At 31.9% G+C, this 13,473-nt stretch overlaps 1 protein-coding gene across 3 annotated transcripts in view; it reads right to left on the bottom strand.

Moving 5' to 3' along the window:
- Positions 1 to 12,683: 12,683 nt before the first annotated feature.
- LOC143065404 (serine/threonine-protein kinase OSR1-like) overlaps positions 12,684 to 13,473 on the bottom strand; it is a 32,798-nt gene continuing 32,008 nt past the window's right edge. The window contains exons 17-18 of one of the 3 annotated variants that reach the window (XR_012975464.1): positions 12,916 to 13,058; positions 12,684 to 12,815 (exon numbers count right to left, since the gene is read on the bottom strand). Coding sequence is in view for 2 of the 3 variants with exons in the window: in XM_076238956.1 (XP_076095071.1) it covers positions 12,969 to 13,058 (90 nt within the window). In the remaining variant the exon portion in view is untranslated. The other 2 variants (XM_076238956.1, XM_076238955.1) reach the window with 2 other exon arrangements.

The raw sequence follows: 13,473 nt of genomic DNA, 5'->3' as shown, positions 1-13,473 counted from the left end.
ATAAAATGGGTATATTATTTGAGCAGTTCATTTAAGAATGTATGTCATTAAGGTGTGTTGATGTGCAGGCTTTTTTTAAAAAACATTTTGATAAGGTAATTAGGTATTGATACAAGGCTAGTATGATTGACAACTGGCATTATCACTAAACAATCAGAGACAAGGTGGGCCTTTAACTACAATGCCCCACCTCCTAAACTGTCAATCAAATTGACCACACTACCTATCAACCTCAGTATTACATAATTATACAGACCTTGCAATGTACATCTAATTCTTAATATACAAATATTTGACCTCATAATTGAATACACAAATGTAGATGTTTGATATATATAAGGATGATAGGTTTATTTATTGCTGATTACTTTTGATCTACATTACATGAAGTGATTCTGTAAATTATATCTGATAAATGATTAATGGATTAACAAGATCTTTAAAAAAAATGAAATATGAATATATAAAAGGTATTCAAGTATGGCCTATAATTTACTTGATAAATTTTCCATTAACCATCTGTAATTAATTAACTACTTATTTAGATTAGTTCTCTTTTTTTTATCAGGAATTGGCTTGAAACAGTTTTAAAATTTTAAAACTTTTAATTATTACAAACCATTGTTTATTAATTTATTCCCCATCAATCATTATGTCTATTTTAGTCATTTGTTGTTTTTTTTTTAGAAGTGAATAGATATTTTTGCAATCAAGAAAGAATCCACATTTTAATAAAATAAGTTTTTTAATTTGTTTACGTTGAAAAAGTATATTTTGAAAGCCCTGTGTTGAAAAATACTTAAATAATTGATCAGAAGGCACTGTACAACTTTTAATCTTCAATGTCATATAATCTCTGTTTCAACTTACAAATGCCCCAAAACTACATTTTTAGTAGATTATTTTTGTTGTTACTTTAAAGTTCTTAGCTGTTGTTCTAGATTTTATGTCTTACAAAGATAGTTCGTAACATTTACTAGAAGAATTTTTGATTTGCAATTTTTTTGGTTTTTTTTAAACATGTTCAGAACAGGCAACATTAATTGGATAAGATATAAACTGCAGTTTAAATAAAATTGTGCAAATTAAGAGACCCATATTATTTAATTTGAGCTCAATTTATCCTCATACTGGAAAAGCACGTTTCCTTCTAAAGACCTGCTGTTAATGCAATTTTCAGCAATAGTGCTTTATTAATGTTCATTTTCCCCTACCATACCTTAATATGAAATTATTCAAACTACTCTTCTAATCTTTCCATGAGTGATTTCCATCATTTTGATTAACTTTCTATTCAGACACTGGTGACGTTTTTCAAAGTAGTTGCTGCATGCTGTTAAATAGCGAATAAGATGGGGAAATTTATATCCCATATGCAGTTGAAGAGTATAAGAGTTATGGAGCTTTAAAGTTTAAATTTAAGGCTGTTTTTCGCAAATAGCACAATAACTCAAGTACTATATAGTATTCCAGGAACGACTTTCTCCAAACTCTACATTACTGTGGGACTTGGCAGATGGAAGTATGATTTTTAACAAAGTGTACCAATACTTGAATTTGTTTGGATTGATTTAATAGAAACTTTGTATAATTGTTTGAATTTGCAAACATAACAAACATTCCGATCTATTACGAGGGTTTATGCAGGAATGTTTTATTACATCTAGAAATTGACAAGTAGGGTCGGTTGAAAACTAAACTTTACGACAAAAGAGATGATTTCTGCTTTCCAATTGTAAACTTTCCATTTCTTAGTAGCAACATTCCAGCAGCACCTGCATACGGGGTATATATCTCCCAATCTCCCAATTGATACAATATTGCCGTGCTTTCATTTCCTATCATGATTTTCTTGATAGACGATTGCTGCTCACAAGGAAGCTATTAAACCAAGAGTTCCAAATGGTGAAGTTGTAATCATCCTTCGTAAATTTTACGGACGCCATCACGAGTTGGTTGACCGCTATGGAATTACCGTTTCACGAATGATATCGGATATGTTCCTTACGTTGTAACTACAATCCCCTTCCCTTTCATGAATGTGACCTACCTAATCAGACTATTTACCGGATATATTATAACATAAATAAAGGCAACAGTAGTATACCGCTGTTCAAAAATCGTAAATCTATGGACAAAAAAACAAAATCGGGTAAACAAACTAAAACTGAGGGAAGCGCATTAAATATAAGAGGAGAACAACGACACATCATTCAAATGTAACACACATAGCAACAGACTAAGACAAAATCCGATGAGAATAACCAGTATAACATCAAAACCAAATACATGAATTTGGGATAGAAAAGTACCGTGACACGTCTTATAGTAATGTGATTTCACACTCAAATATAGGAGAAAACAAACGACACAACGGAAACACAGCGTAAAAATGTTACACACACAGAAACGAGCTATGATATAACAATGGCCATTTTCCTGACTTGGTACAGGACATTTTTAAAGAAAAAAAATGGTTGGTTGAACCTGGTTTTGTGGCATGCCAAACCTCGCACTTTCATGGCATTGTTAAATATAACATTAAAATGACAACATAATAATACAAGACTTTAATACAAATAAATAGGAGAACGAATTAGGCAAAGAAAAACATGAATAATAGATAACAAAAGGCATGAGGTTTAAAATTCAATACGTCAAAACCGCGCCTTGTCCACACAAGACTTACCAGTGACGCCCAGATATAAAAGTTCGAAAGTCAAACAATGGTACAAAGTTGTACAGCTCCTAGGATCAAAAGTTGAAAAAGGTTGTGCCAAATACGGCCAGGGTTTTCTGCTTGTGATAATAACATCCTTATTATTTAGAACAATTTATGCTATTGCAAACAGTCAATTTTATCAAATGAATATAAACGATTTACATGATAAAACTGACGTCTTAACTAATTACAGAAAACAAAACCCGAATACATAATATATTGAAGACCAACACAGAAAATAGACACACCCGACTTGGTCCAGGCCTGAACGCAAAAAGTCATGAAATGACATCACATACGAAGTAGTAAAAAGGCACAACAATTACGTCACGCAGACATTTGAATTTCTGAAACAGCACGAAAATGACGTCACATTTGAAAAACTATATCTCAAAAATAAGATAGAAATAGGATTGATTTAAGATTATATAATAGAACTAAATACTGATATTATATTTAAACACAATGCACATTGCATTACTAATCAATAGCAATTAACTATATTATATATATGTCCGGTTTGTTTTGAATCTAACTTCAATCATAAAATATCGTACAGATTACATTGAACAAAATCAAAACTAATAAATGAAGGTGGTGATTAATTTTCTTCACCATAACACATGAATATAATAGAAAAGACGTCAACCAATTTGAAAAACTCCGATGAAAATTACAAATATAACAAATATAACATCAAAATAAATACATGGATTTGGGATAGATAAGTACCGTAACATGTCTTATAGTAATGCGAATTCACACTCAGCAAAACAGTCACAATCGGGAATAAGTCACGTTCGGTAATTAAAAGATTTAGACGACGTAATGACAAACCACAATCTACGATGTGGTAAAAATGTCCTTAGCTAGTTTGGTCAAAGACACATCGTATGGATCAACTAATTCGTGATGGTGTCCATAAAATTTACGAAGTGTCAATTTTAATCTGTCCTCCTCATAACTTTGTTGAAGCAGTTTCTGTGTAAGGAGCACACTTCTGTATATAAGGTACGACGGGTGCTACATGTGGAGCAGGATCTGTTTACTCTTCTGGAGCACCTGAGATCACCCCTAGTTTTTGGTGGGGTTCGTGTTGCTTATTCTTAAGTTTTCTATGTTGTGTCATTTGTTTTTATTGTTTATCTGTTTGTCTACTTTCATTTTTAGCCAGGCGTTGTCAGTTAATTCTCGAATTATGAGTTTGACTGTCCCTCTGGTATATTTCGTCCCTCTTTTATTACAAAGTATTTTTATTTTTAAATTTGCCTATGATTAAATGCCGTCAAAATATCCCATTTTATTCATGCCACAATTTCAATATGCACAGCAAGGGTGTATCATGCGCTCTTGACGCAGTTGTTTATTTTAATATAGCGAAAAGAGCGTGCCATAACAAATTGAATCATCATTAAACAATAATATGATCTCATTACTTCTATAATCATGTAATTAAGAATCAATTTGGAGCCATTTTAGACCAAGATAATTGCTATTGAAATTTTCTCTAATTTTCAGAAATAAAACTTCATGTACTATTATTAATTCGTTTTACTTTGAAATATTTGCGTCTCATTGGTAATACATTCATATAAAGACAGTTAATCCAGTTAAATGGTGAAAAATTGTGACAATTTGACACACAGATGTTAAGAAATAGTAAATACAGCACAAACGTTGACCAAAACGATTTTACACAAGAAGTGCTTTTTGTATTATCTTTTTAATACTTGTGCTCCGGTTTAATTTGACGAGAATCATCATGTAATAAGTTAAGTTTTAAGAAATATTATATGAATCGTCATTACAATATCATTTCAATGATATTCAATCATATACCACTTGACTCTTCTACCAAAAAAGTTGATCAGCTCAATCAACCTTTTACATTTTTGATATTTGGTTTTTATCCGTATATATTGGATTGACACGTTTAGACATTGATACCTCTGTCTATGGACTAAGTTCATCTTGTATGAACTTAGAATCTGGAGCCATCTTATGTTCCCCTTTAGTTAAGAAGCCAGGTTAAAGAACTGTGATCTGATCGGACAATAAACTGTTTACAACACAAATAATTCTTGAAATGTATTGTGAAGCGACTTTCTGCAAGAGGTTCATTTCTTGTCATCCATTATTTGCAATCTTGTTTTCCTAAAGTGCGACTCCTGAAAGCAATCTTTAATAAATGACTGCAACACTCATTTATTGCATCTGTCTCATGCTTTCTGATGAGACAGCCTGGTGAGGATACAAGCCATAATGCATGCAAATGAGATGAAAATCTTCTGTTATAGGTGCAATATCAGAGAAATGAGCGTTCCAGTAGATGTCCCAACCGAAAGGATAACTTGTGTCTGGCGTAGATATAAGGTTTTGATCCTGGTATCTATGATGAGTTTATTTGCAACCACTGGGTCGATGCCACTGCTGGTGGAGATTTATTTCCCCGAGGGTATCACCAGCCCAGTAGTCAGCACTTCTGTGTTGACTTCAGAGTTATCATTGATATGTTCATAGTTATAAATTGACTGTAAGCAGGGCTTTGTGTTTTTGAAAGACTGAGGCTTTTCTACCTCAGGAATAGATTGCCTTAGCTGTGTTTAACTTTTAAGAATTTGTGGTCCTCAATGCTCTTCAACTTTGTACTCTATTTGGCCTTGTAGACATTTTTTATTCGAGCGTCACTGATGAGTCTTTTTTAGACGAAACGCGCGTCTGACGTAGATATAAGGTTTTGATCCTGGTATCTATGATGAGTTTATTTGTTTTGAGAAAAAATAGCACTCCTGCGCTTTAAACTAAATTCGGTTGCATAAAATCGATCACACGCTTATCTACATTTGTACTTTTCCAATCGAATATGCGCTTAATAACTATTTACTACACATGCTATATGTACAAAAGACCCTCATTGTAAATATATGTGCAAATTAAAATCGTCTACCTCAGCATTTGCATAGCACCCTTCAATACCAAGGGCAAAACTATGAAATTGTTTGGCTGGATATCATGGAAAAAATGTTTTCGGTTGATCTGCGGGCACACGTTCCACCTGACAATATCCAGACGGAAGATCAAGTGTTGAATAAGAGTTGAATTTAGATATGTAATCAAGCGGTGAATATTCGTGACTGCGTTCAATTTTCTGTGTTCCATGCATCATTGCATTATCCATTGCTGTTCATGTAGTTGTCAACAGTAACTAACCACGGACTTATGGACGGGATGATCAATCAATTTTCGAAATCCTATCAAACTCCTGTGAAACATTTTATGTGGTATCGGTATTGGACTCCTTGTAGTTTTAGTTTATTTAGTTGAATTCAAGTGTTGCTGTTTTCTCCTTGTTATCTTCTGCAAATCTGATCTGAATTCTGGGTTCAGTTTATTTTCCTCTTATAGTTGACACGTTTCCCTCGGTTTTAGTTTGTAACCCGGATTTATTTCTCCCAATCGATTGATGACTTTTGACCAGCGGTATACTACTGTTACCTTTATTCAAGAACAATCATTTCATATTTGTTCTACTAGGTAATTTTCATGACTTACCAGAGCACTCTAGGATATATAACATGCGAATCCATAAATCAATTCATCAAACACACTAGAACTTTAGCTGATTAAGTTACTAAGCTTCCGACTAAACCTCTTCCAATTTAATTGCAAAAGTCTTTCTGCAAGCGCAGCCATTCATTCTGAAACAAGAATGGCTTACTGCTTACTAACATTGTCCAGTGCATCATAATTTGGGATTTTCTAGCTCTCCCGTCAGCCGACGTCTTTTGCATTTACTGTCCTTCTTAAGCTCATGGCTATAGACGATACATTTCAGAATTGACCAACACCTTATAATTTGGGTTTTACAATTGATAAATTGCTTTAATTATCCTGAACATGTCCTCTATTCTGCTAATACCATTCATTTTTATCGAGAGCAAGCCTCAAGTTGGACTTTAAAAATAACCATGAAGTGATACGTACTATGTAAAAGGGATAGCTCGTGCTGATGAGGAGTTTGTTCATCTCAAGTTTTTACCATCTGTCCATATACGGGTTAAAAAGAAATATTTTCTATGAGTATCTGAATATTCTTATAGTAAATCTTGATAGTACATTATATTTACAATTATGTACAATTTATCTTCCGATGACAATATTAATTTATTTTTTTATTGATATACGTTGGTGAAGTTGCTTCAACTGCTTCTCTCAATTTCTATCGTTTTCTAATGTCCCAAACCATTCGGCCAGGTTCTGTTGACTTTTCTGGAGAATCATAGGTTGGTTGACAGTCACCAGAGCCATTATGGCTCAAAGTATCTGGGAATTTTTGTTCCGCTCATAATGCTAACGAACTGCTCTACTTTATCTTTAATTATAGGAAATATTTTTGTTCCATTTCTATCAGTCAAGTAACAACAGAAGAAATTTAAGAGTTTCATTCGCCTTAAATTGAGATAACATAGAAGAGAGGCGAAAAATAACAAGTGGACATTCAAACTCATTAGTCGAAAATAAACTGACAGTGCATGGCAAAAACAGAAAAGAAAGACCAACAACAGTATAGTTAACTAAACAAATAACAATTAATACTGCAAACCCAACCGTTTATTTGGATCTCAATGTTGCAACTAAAATTTTGCAACGTGCCTTGGGATTTGAGACTTATTTAAGAAGGAACAATTGCAATTTCATTTTAAATAATCTGTTTCAGTTATTCTATCTTTGTATACCCTAACAAAACTCTAACTAACTGTCTATATTGTTCTTTTCAGGCTCTTTGCATACAGTTTTTTTCGATTATCACTTTTCTTTTAGAACTCTTAATCTTTTTTTTGTGTGTATTGCTTGATTTCAATCTGAGATATCCCTTTGGTATCTTTCGTTTCTCTTTTCCAGCTCAATATTCAAACAATATATCACAACTTTACTAGCTCAATTGATTGACATTTCAGCTATCTTAACATTTCAAAGGTTCGGAGGTTATATTTTTACCCCATTTCAGAGTATTTTCAAGACTTTGGGAGTCAAGTCAATATTCGAGACGATGTGCAATTATTTCTCCTTATTCCCTTCTGCTTGTGATCTCTTTAAGCTCTGGACCAGGACAAACAATAGACAATGTTTATACACAGTGCCTACACCTTGTATGTTTTTTTACAAAATAATATCATGACAACTGATAGTAAGCCTACTGTTGTGTTTAAAACATGTAATCCTTGTGAACATTTAGACACTGATACTTCCTCCATCACTTCAATATCATCATATTTCATCTTGATTAGCATTCTCATTGAAAATTCATTTACTGCAAGTTTACATTATGGACACAAATATTAAACAACAATTTGAATCGAAAGCAATATAATGTCCAACACAATTTCGTCACATCTCGTGTCTTTTCATATATTTTTTTTAATTTGACCAACCTTGCACATATTACTGGTGTAAATCGAACTCTTATGATTCTGGGTTGAAAATTCAAATGCAAACAGACTTGATTTTTTTTTTAAATTGCCTTTTGAATCATTAATCAAGGCAGACATCTTACTAATCGATTGAGACGTTCAAGGTAACAAAACAAAATATGAGGAATCCCATTAAAGATATGTTTAGAAAACTTCAGTTGATAGATTCTTCAGTGAGAGGAAGGACCTAATGTTAACTTTGGTCTTGTTACAAAACGAAACACTAAATTGTATTACCTTTTATTTATGGCAAACTGGATAAACTGAAAAAAGTAAACTGTCAATTTTTTTAGTTTATTGTTATCTATATGAAATGCAATGTAACAATAACAGTTAGACAAAGTAGCTTAAATAAATAATGTCATTTGCTGGAATAGATCATTACTTTAATCAAATAGTGTAGCTTTAATATAAATCGTAATTTGATGGAACAAATAATTATCTTAATAAGTATGCTGTTTATACATGTCATTTTGTCATTTGCTGGAATAGATCTCTACTGTATTAGACAATGTAGTTTAAATATTTAACGTAATATGCTGGAATAAATCATAATGTGAATTAAGCAATGTAGCTTAAAACATACAATGTCATTTGCTGGAATCGTTAATTTCTATAATTAGACAATGTAGCTTAAATATATAATGTCCTTTGCTTTGAAGATTAAAGCATTTACTTTTGTTCTCCATATAGGTGAAACTCCTGACATAACCAAAATGGTTTCTGTTTTCCTTTGCTTATGTGAAGGTCTTTGAAAGAAAAAAAAACGTAAAAAAAAATCAAACATAAATCATAAGACAAAATTTGTACAGCAGATATATTTTGCGTTAATGTAAAAATTCAAATGTTTTAAATACAAAACATAGATTTTAACTTTGGGAAACCAGTTATTACAATACGTCTTTTTCAAGGCCTTGTTAAGTCCATCTATTTCAGCTTCCTACTCTCATCAATAATATAACTATAAATGCATGCATCAATTTCACACAGAATCAGATATAATTTATAAACTTAAAAAATGTTCATTCTGGTTTCAGAAAAATGCGTCAAAGGTTCCATTATACATTTTTATTTGGAGGTAGTTAATATGCAAAAGTAACAATCCTGCTATGTGACACACATATGCAAAGAAATTAGAATGTACACCTTACTTTTACTTTGTTTATTGTAAAAGTAAGGTGTACATTCTAATTACAAATTTTTGTTTTGAAACAATATGTTAATTTTAAAATTTCGATATATTTCAATCTTGCATATTTCTAATATTTAAAAAATGGCCTTTCAGCAGTTATGCTTTTATCAATCCATTAACAATTGGCTGAATATTTTAATCATGATGAGCCCTATTAAGACCCAAGAACACCAGAAATCAATGAACAAAAAAAGAATAATCAACTTTGAAATATAAATAGACTTAAAATTAGAGCAATATATCTATATTAAAAAGGTAAACAAAGTGATAGCCATAAATTGCTAATAAAATTTATTTAGCCCTATATTATCTGGAATGTTACTATTTCTATTTGCTGAAAATCAGTTAACACTAAACCTGCAGACTTTCATGAGAATTAATTAATTTCTTCCCATTTAATTGTGTTGGGAGAACAAGCCTATCTTCTTTCCGTGTTCTCTTTAATTCTTTATGTTTATGCAAATAAATAAAGCAGAATTTCAATTAAAAAAAAGTAGTCCAATTAGTCATAGTTGTAATTACTTGCTTTCCCTACTTTCTAGGTATCTGCAAAATATTAGCACTTAAGCAATGCTAGCAAGTCTGGCACATAATACCAATTCATAATTGGTGGGTGGTTTAATAAAATGAAAGAGCTGAAAGCTCTGAAGAAAAATGACGCCACTGTCTCTAATATTGGGATAGTTTTTATGCAAGTCTTGATTTTCACATACCGTAATTAGTTTAACAATGAATAGGTCAAGACTACCTGAATTGTACAAATAAATACCGTAGAAAGGCTTGTATATTTCTCACTGGTACATAGTCTGAATCCGGGTCCGTTCGCGCCCACTCATGTTCGCCCCCTTTCACTTTCACACCCTAAATGTTCGCACCCAATCTTAATTGGTTTTGTGTTTAATAACTCTGTAAGGAAGTGTTTTCTTACAAGTATAATTGTTGTCATTGTCTCAAAATAAAGTGAGACAGCATTTTTATTTGTGTTGAATAAATCTTAATCATGTTTTGGATAGCGTATTGTTAAAAATAATAATAATCCTTTCTAATTAAAGTGGTATTTTGTCAACGTTTTATTTTGTGTTGAATAACTCTTAATCATGTTTTGGTTAGTGTATTGCTATAACTTTGTTTCATTGACTTCTTTCAAAATGAAGTGAGATTCTGACTATGTTTTTTTCTGTAAGTTGAATAGATTTTATCATGTTTTGGTTATAATAGTGGATTGCTATATTTTGGTTCCTATATTTTATTGTTTCGTTGTTTCAGATCAACGGGACCAAGCTGTTAAAAACAATTATCTTTTGTGTTTTTCCTTTAAAATCTTCAATGTTTTACTCATACCAAGCTATAAATACATTCAGTATTTACACCAAAGCAATTTAAAACAACAATCATGATTTTCCAATTATTCAACTTGAATTTGAATTAAAATTGAGCGCGAATGAGTAGAGTGCGAACGGACCTTGGGTGCGAACGTGCGAGGTGCAAACCTGCAAGGTGCGAAAGTGTATTGGGCGCGAACAGACCTGATACCACAAAATATTAAGTAAATAATCTTTTTGTTACTGTTATCAAAGGTCTAATGAAACTCAGGTAATTTCAAACATTTGTCAAAGAATTCTAGTCAAACCGGCACCTGGTTAAATTGGCACCTGGACAAATCAGCACCTGGTTAAATCGACACCTGATATAGTCAATTCGTCACCCATGTTAAATATATATTTTAACTGTATTTTAAGCAAAAAGAGTAAAAATAAGTAAGGGGTTGCCAGAATTTTTTTCAGTATTTAAGCAAAAAGAGTTAAATACTAACTTTCACATTTTTGGGTGTTCATTGTACATTTTGTATATATTTATTTTTCTCAACTAAATGACATTTTTGGTGTATTTTTAATGATATATATATATGAGTAGTCAAAATAATTATTACGTCTGGCAAGGCTTTTTTAATTTTTTTCTGGGACGCCTTCCTAAGAAAGCCTTCCTACTTCGTAGGAAGACGTCACAGAAAAAAAATAAAATAGCCTTGCCAGACGTCATAATTATTTGGACTAATACATGAGATATTGGATATTTTTATGCATTATTTAAACCAGTTGAGCATTTTACAGGATTGTTTGTTTAATTCTTTTTAAACTTTACTGAAAAAAAACCACCTTAAATTTGCTTATTATTTGGCATGAAAGTTTGATTTATTGAAAGGGACTCATCGTTTTCCATTTTTTTTTAATAATTGTCTAATTGTTAAAACAACAGCTTGGGTAAGGGCTTCGTTGTTTACCTTTATACACAACAACATAATTTCACTTTGGTTTCGTTGCTTACCTAAATACACAACAACATATTCACTATGTACTTGGTAACAGTTATTAATTAATTGAATAGAAAATATTATAACAAATATTATTGGATGCCGAATTGACGTCAAATAGGTGCCGATTTGACTAGATGCCAATTTAACCAGGTGCCGACTTGACTTGTACGTTTCAATTCCTCTGCGATCGTTTGCGGTATTTTCTTGAGAAAAACCTATTTTCCATCATCAAAGAGAAGAAGAAACTGCTTGAAAATGATTCTGGAACGCTTCATGATTGTTAAAATAAGTTAAATTCACTCAAAAAACAATTTTAAAACTTGCGATGTTTAAACAGGAAGTTTCAAAAGCACGTGTAAAAAAAGAAATTAACCGGTGAGAGTGGAAATCCGTACATAACAGATATCACTATAGTACGACTTTGAAAGCAAAACAATTCCATCCTTTTGTAAAACAGTCTTTAATATACCTATCACATTAATGTTTGAAGGGTCTTAAGCTTATTCAAACCATAAAAGTCGGTATGAAACACCAAAACGGAATGAACAATAACCGATTACGTTTTGTAGTTTACAAATTCTAAACTGGTTCCCGCCAAACTACAACACTTTGTTTGAGTGTAGTGGAATACAAGCAGAAACCAGTTAGTTTGTAAACTGGTTCCTGGCTGATTACTACACAATAACCTCTCATGCATAATTAATGATAACACAAGCAGATTCCAGTTTGTATAGAAAATAGTAAATACGAAACCAAGCGCGGTAGGCAGAGAAATGTAATAAAGTTCAGGTCGCCAGTAATGGAACAATGACTGCGTCATTTTCCAAAAATATGTTGTACTTGAACAAATTCTTTAAAGAAATAACCCATTAAATAAAACAATAAAGATAAGTACAAAATATAGTACAAATTATAAAGATTGTTCTAGAATGCTCACTAGGACCAGAGAATATTCACCTTTTTTTTTCGACATAAAATCTTAGATATCTAATTTTACTACCATGTTTTTTTTTAAAGAAATGTATCCTGTCAAAGTCTTTCATCTGCTGTGACTTGCAGTAACCATGTAACATATCATTGTGAGTACATAATAACATGTAAACAATCCCTCTGAATGTAACATATGATTGTGAGTACATAATAACATGTAAACAATCCCTCTGAATGTAACATATCATAGTAAGTACATAATAACATGTAAACAATCCCTCTGAAGTCTCTAGTCCTGTACAGTATCACAGATTATAAAATACTATCAAGTATTCCCTGTTACGTGGAGGAGGCCTCTAATACAGAAAGCTGGGCAAATCCTATCAGAGCTTTGTCACAAGGGGCTTCGTTAGGCCCACAGCCAGAATTCTACAAAATAGAGAAAATAATATTATACATTTATTATACATAGGAGCTATGTTAGCTTATCTTCTTAAATCTACCATCAAAAATATATAAATTAATGACAGATCTTTGACACAGGGCTATATTAATATAACAAGATTTCTGTGAGAATTGCATGGCAATACATAGTCCCCTAACAGTTAAAAATTCATATCATTGATTGTATTGGAACAAAATTCTAACATGATGTATAACTTGTCATGGTGTAAACTATATAATAAATATCAAGTCAATATCTTCAATCATAACAAAAAAGGTGTAGAAAACTGATTATTTAAGTGAATTTTCTAAGACCAAAGACCATAACCCTGCACAAAATCATCAGACTGGAACAAAATTCAAACTTGATCTGTAACTTGTCATGATAAAACAATATACC

Source organism: Mytilus galloprovincialis, chromosome 2, assembly GCF_965363235.1.
Source record: "Mytilus galloprovincialis chromosome 2, xbMytGall1.hap1.1, whole genome shotgun sequence".
NCBI classification, from domain to species: Eukaryota; Metazoa; Mollusca; class Bivalvia; order Mytilida; family Mytilidae; genus Mytilus; species Mytilus galloprovincialis.
This window is presented reverse-complemented; position numbering and strand designations above follow the sequence as displayed.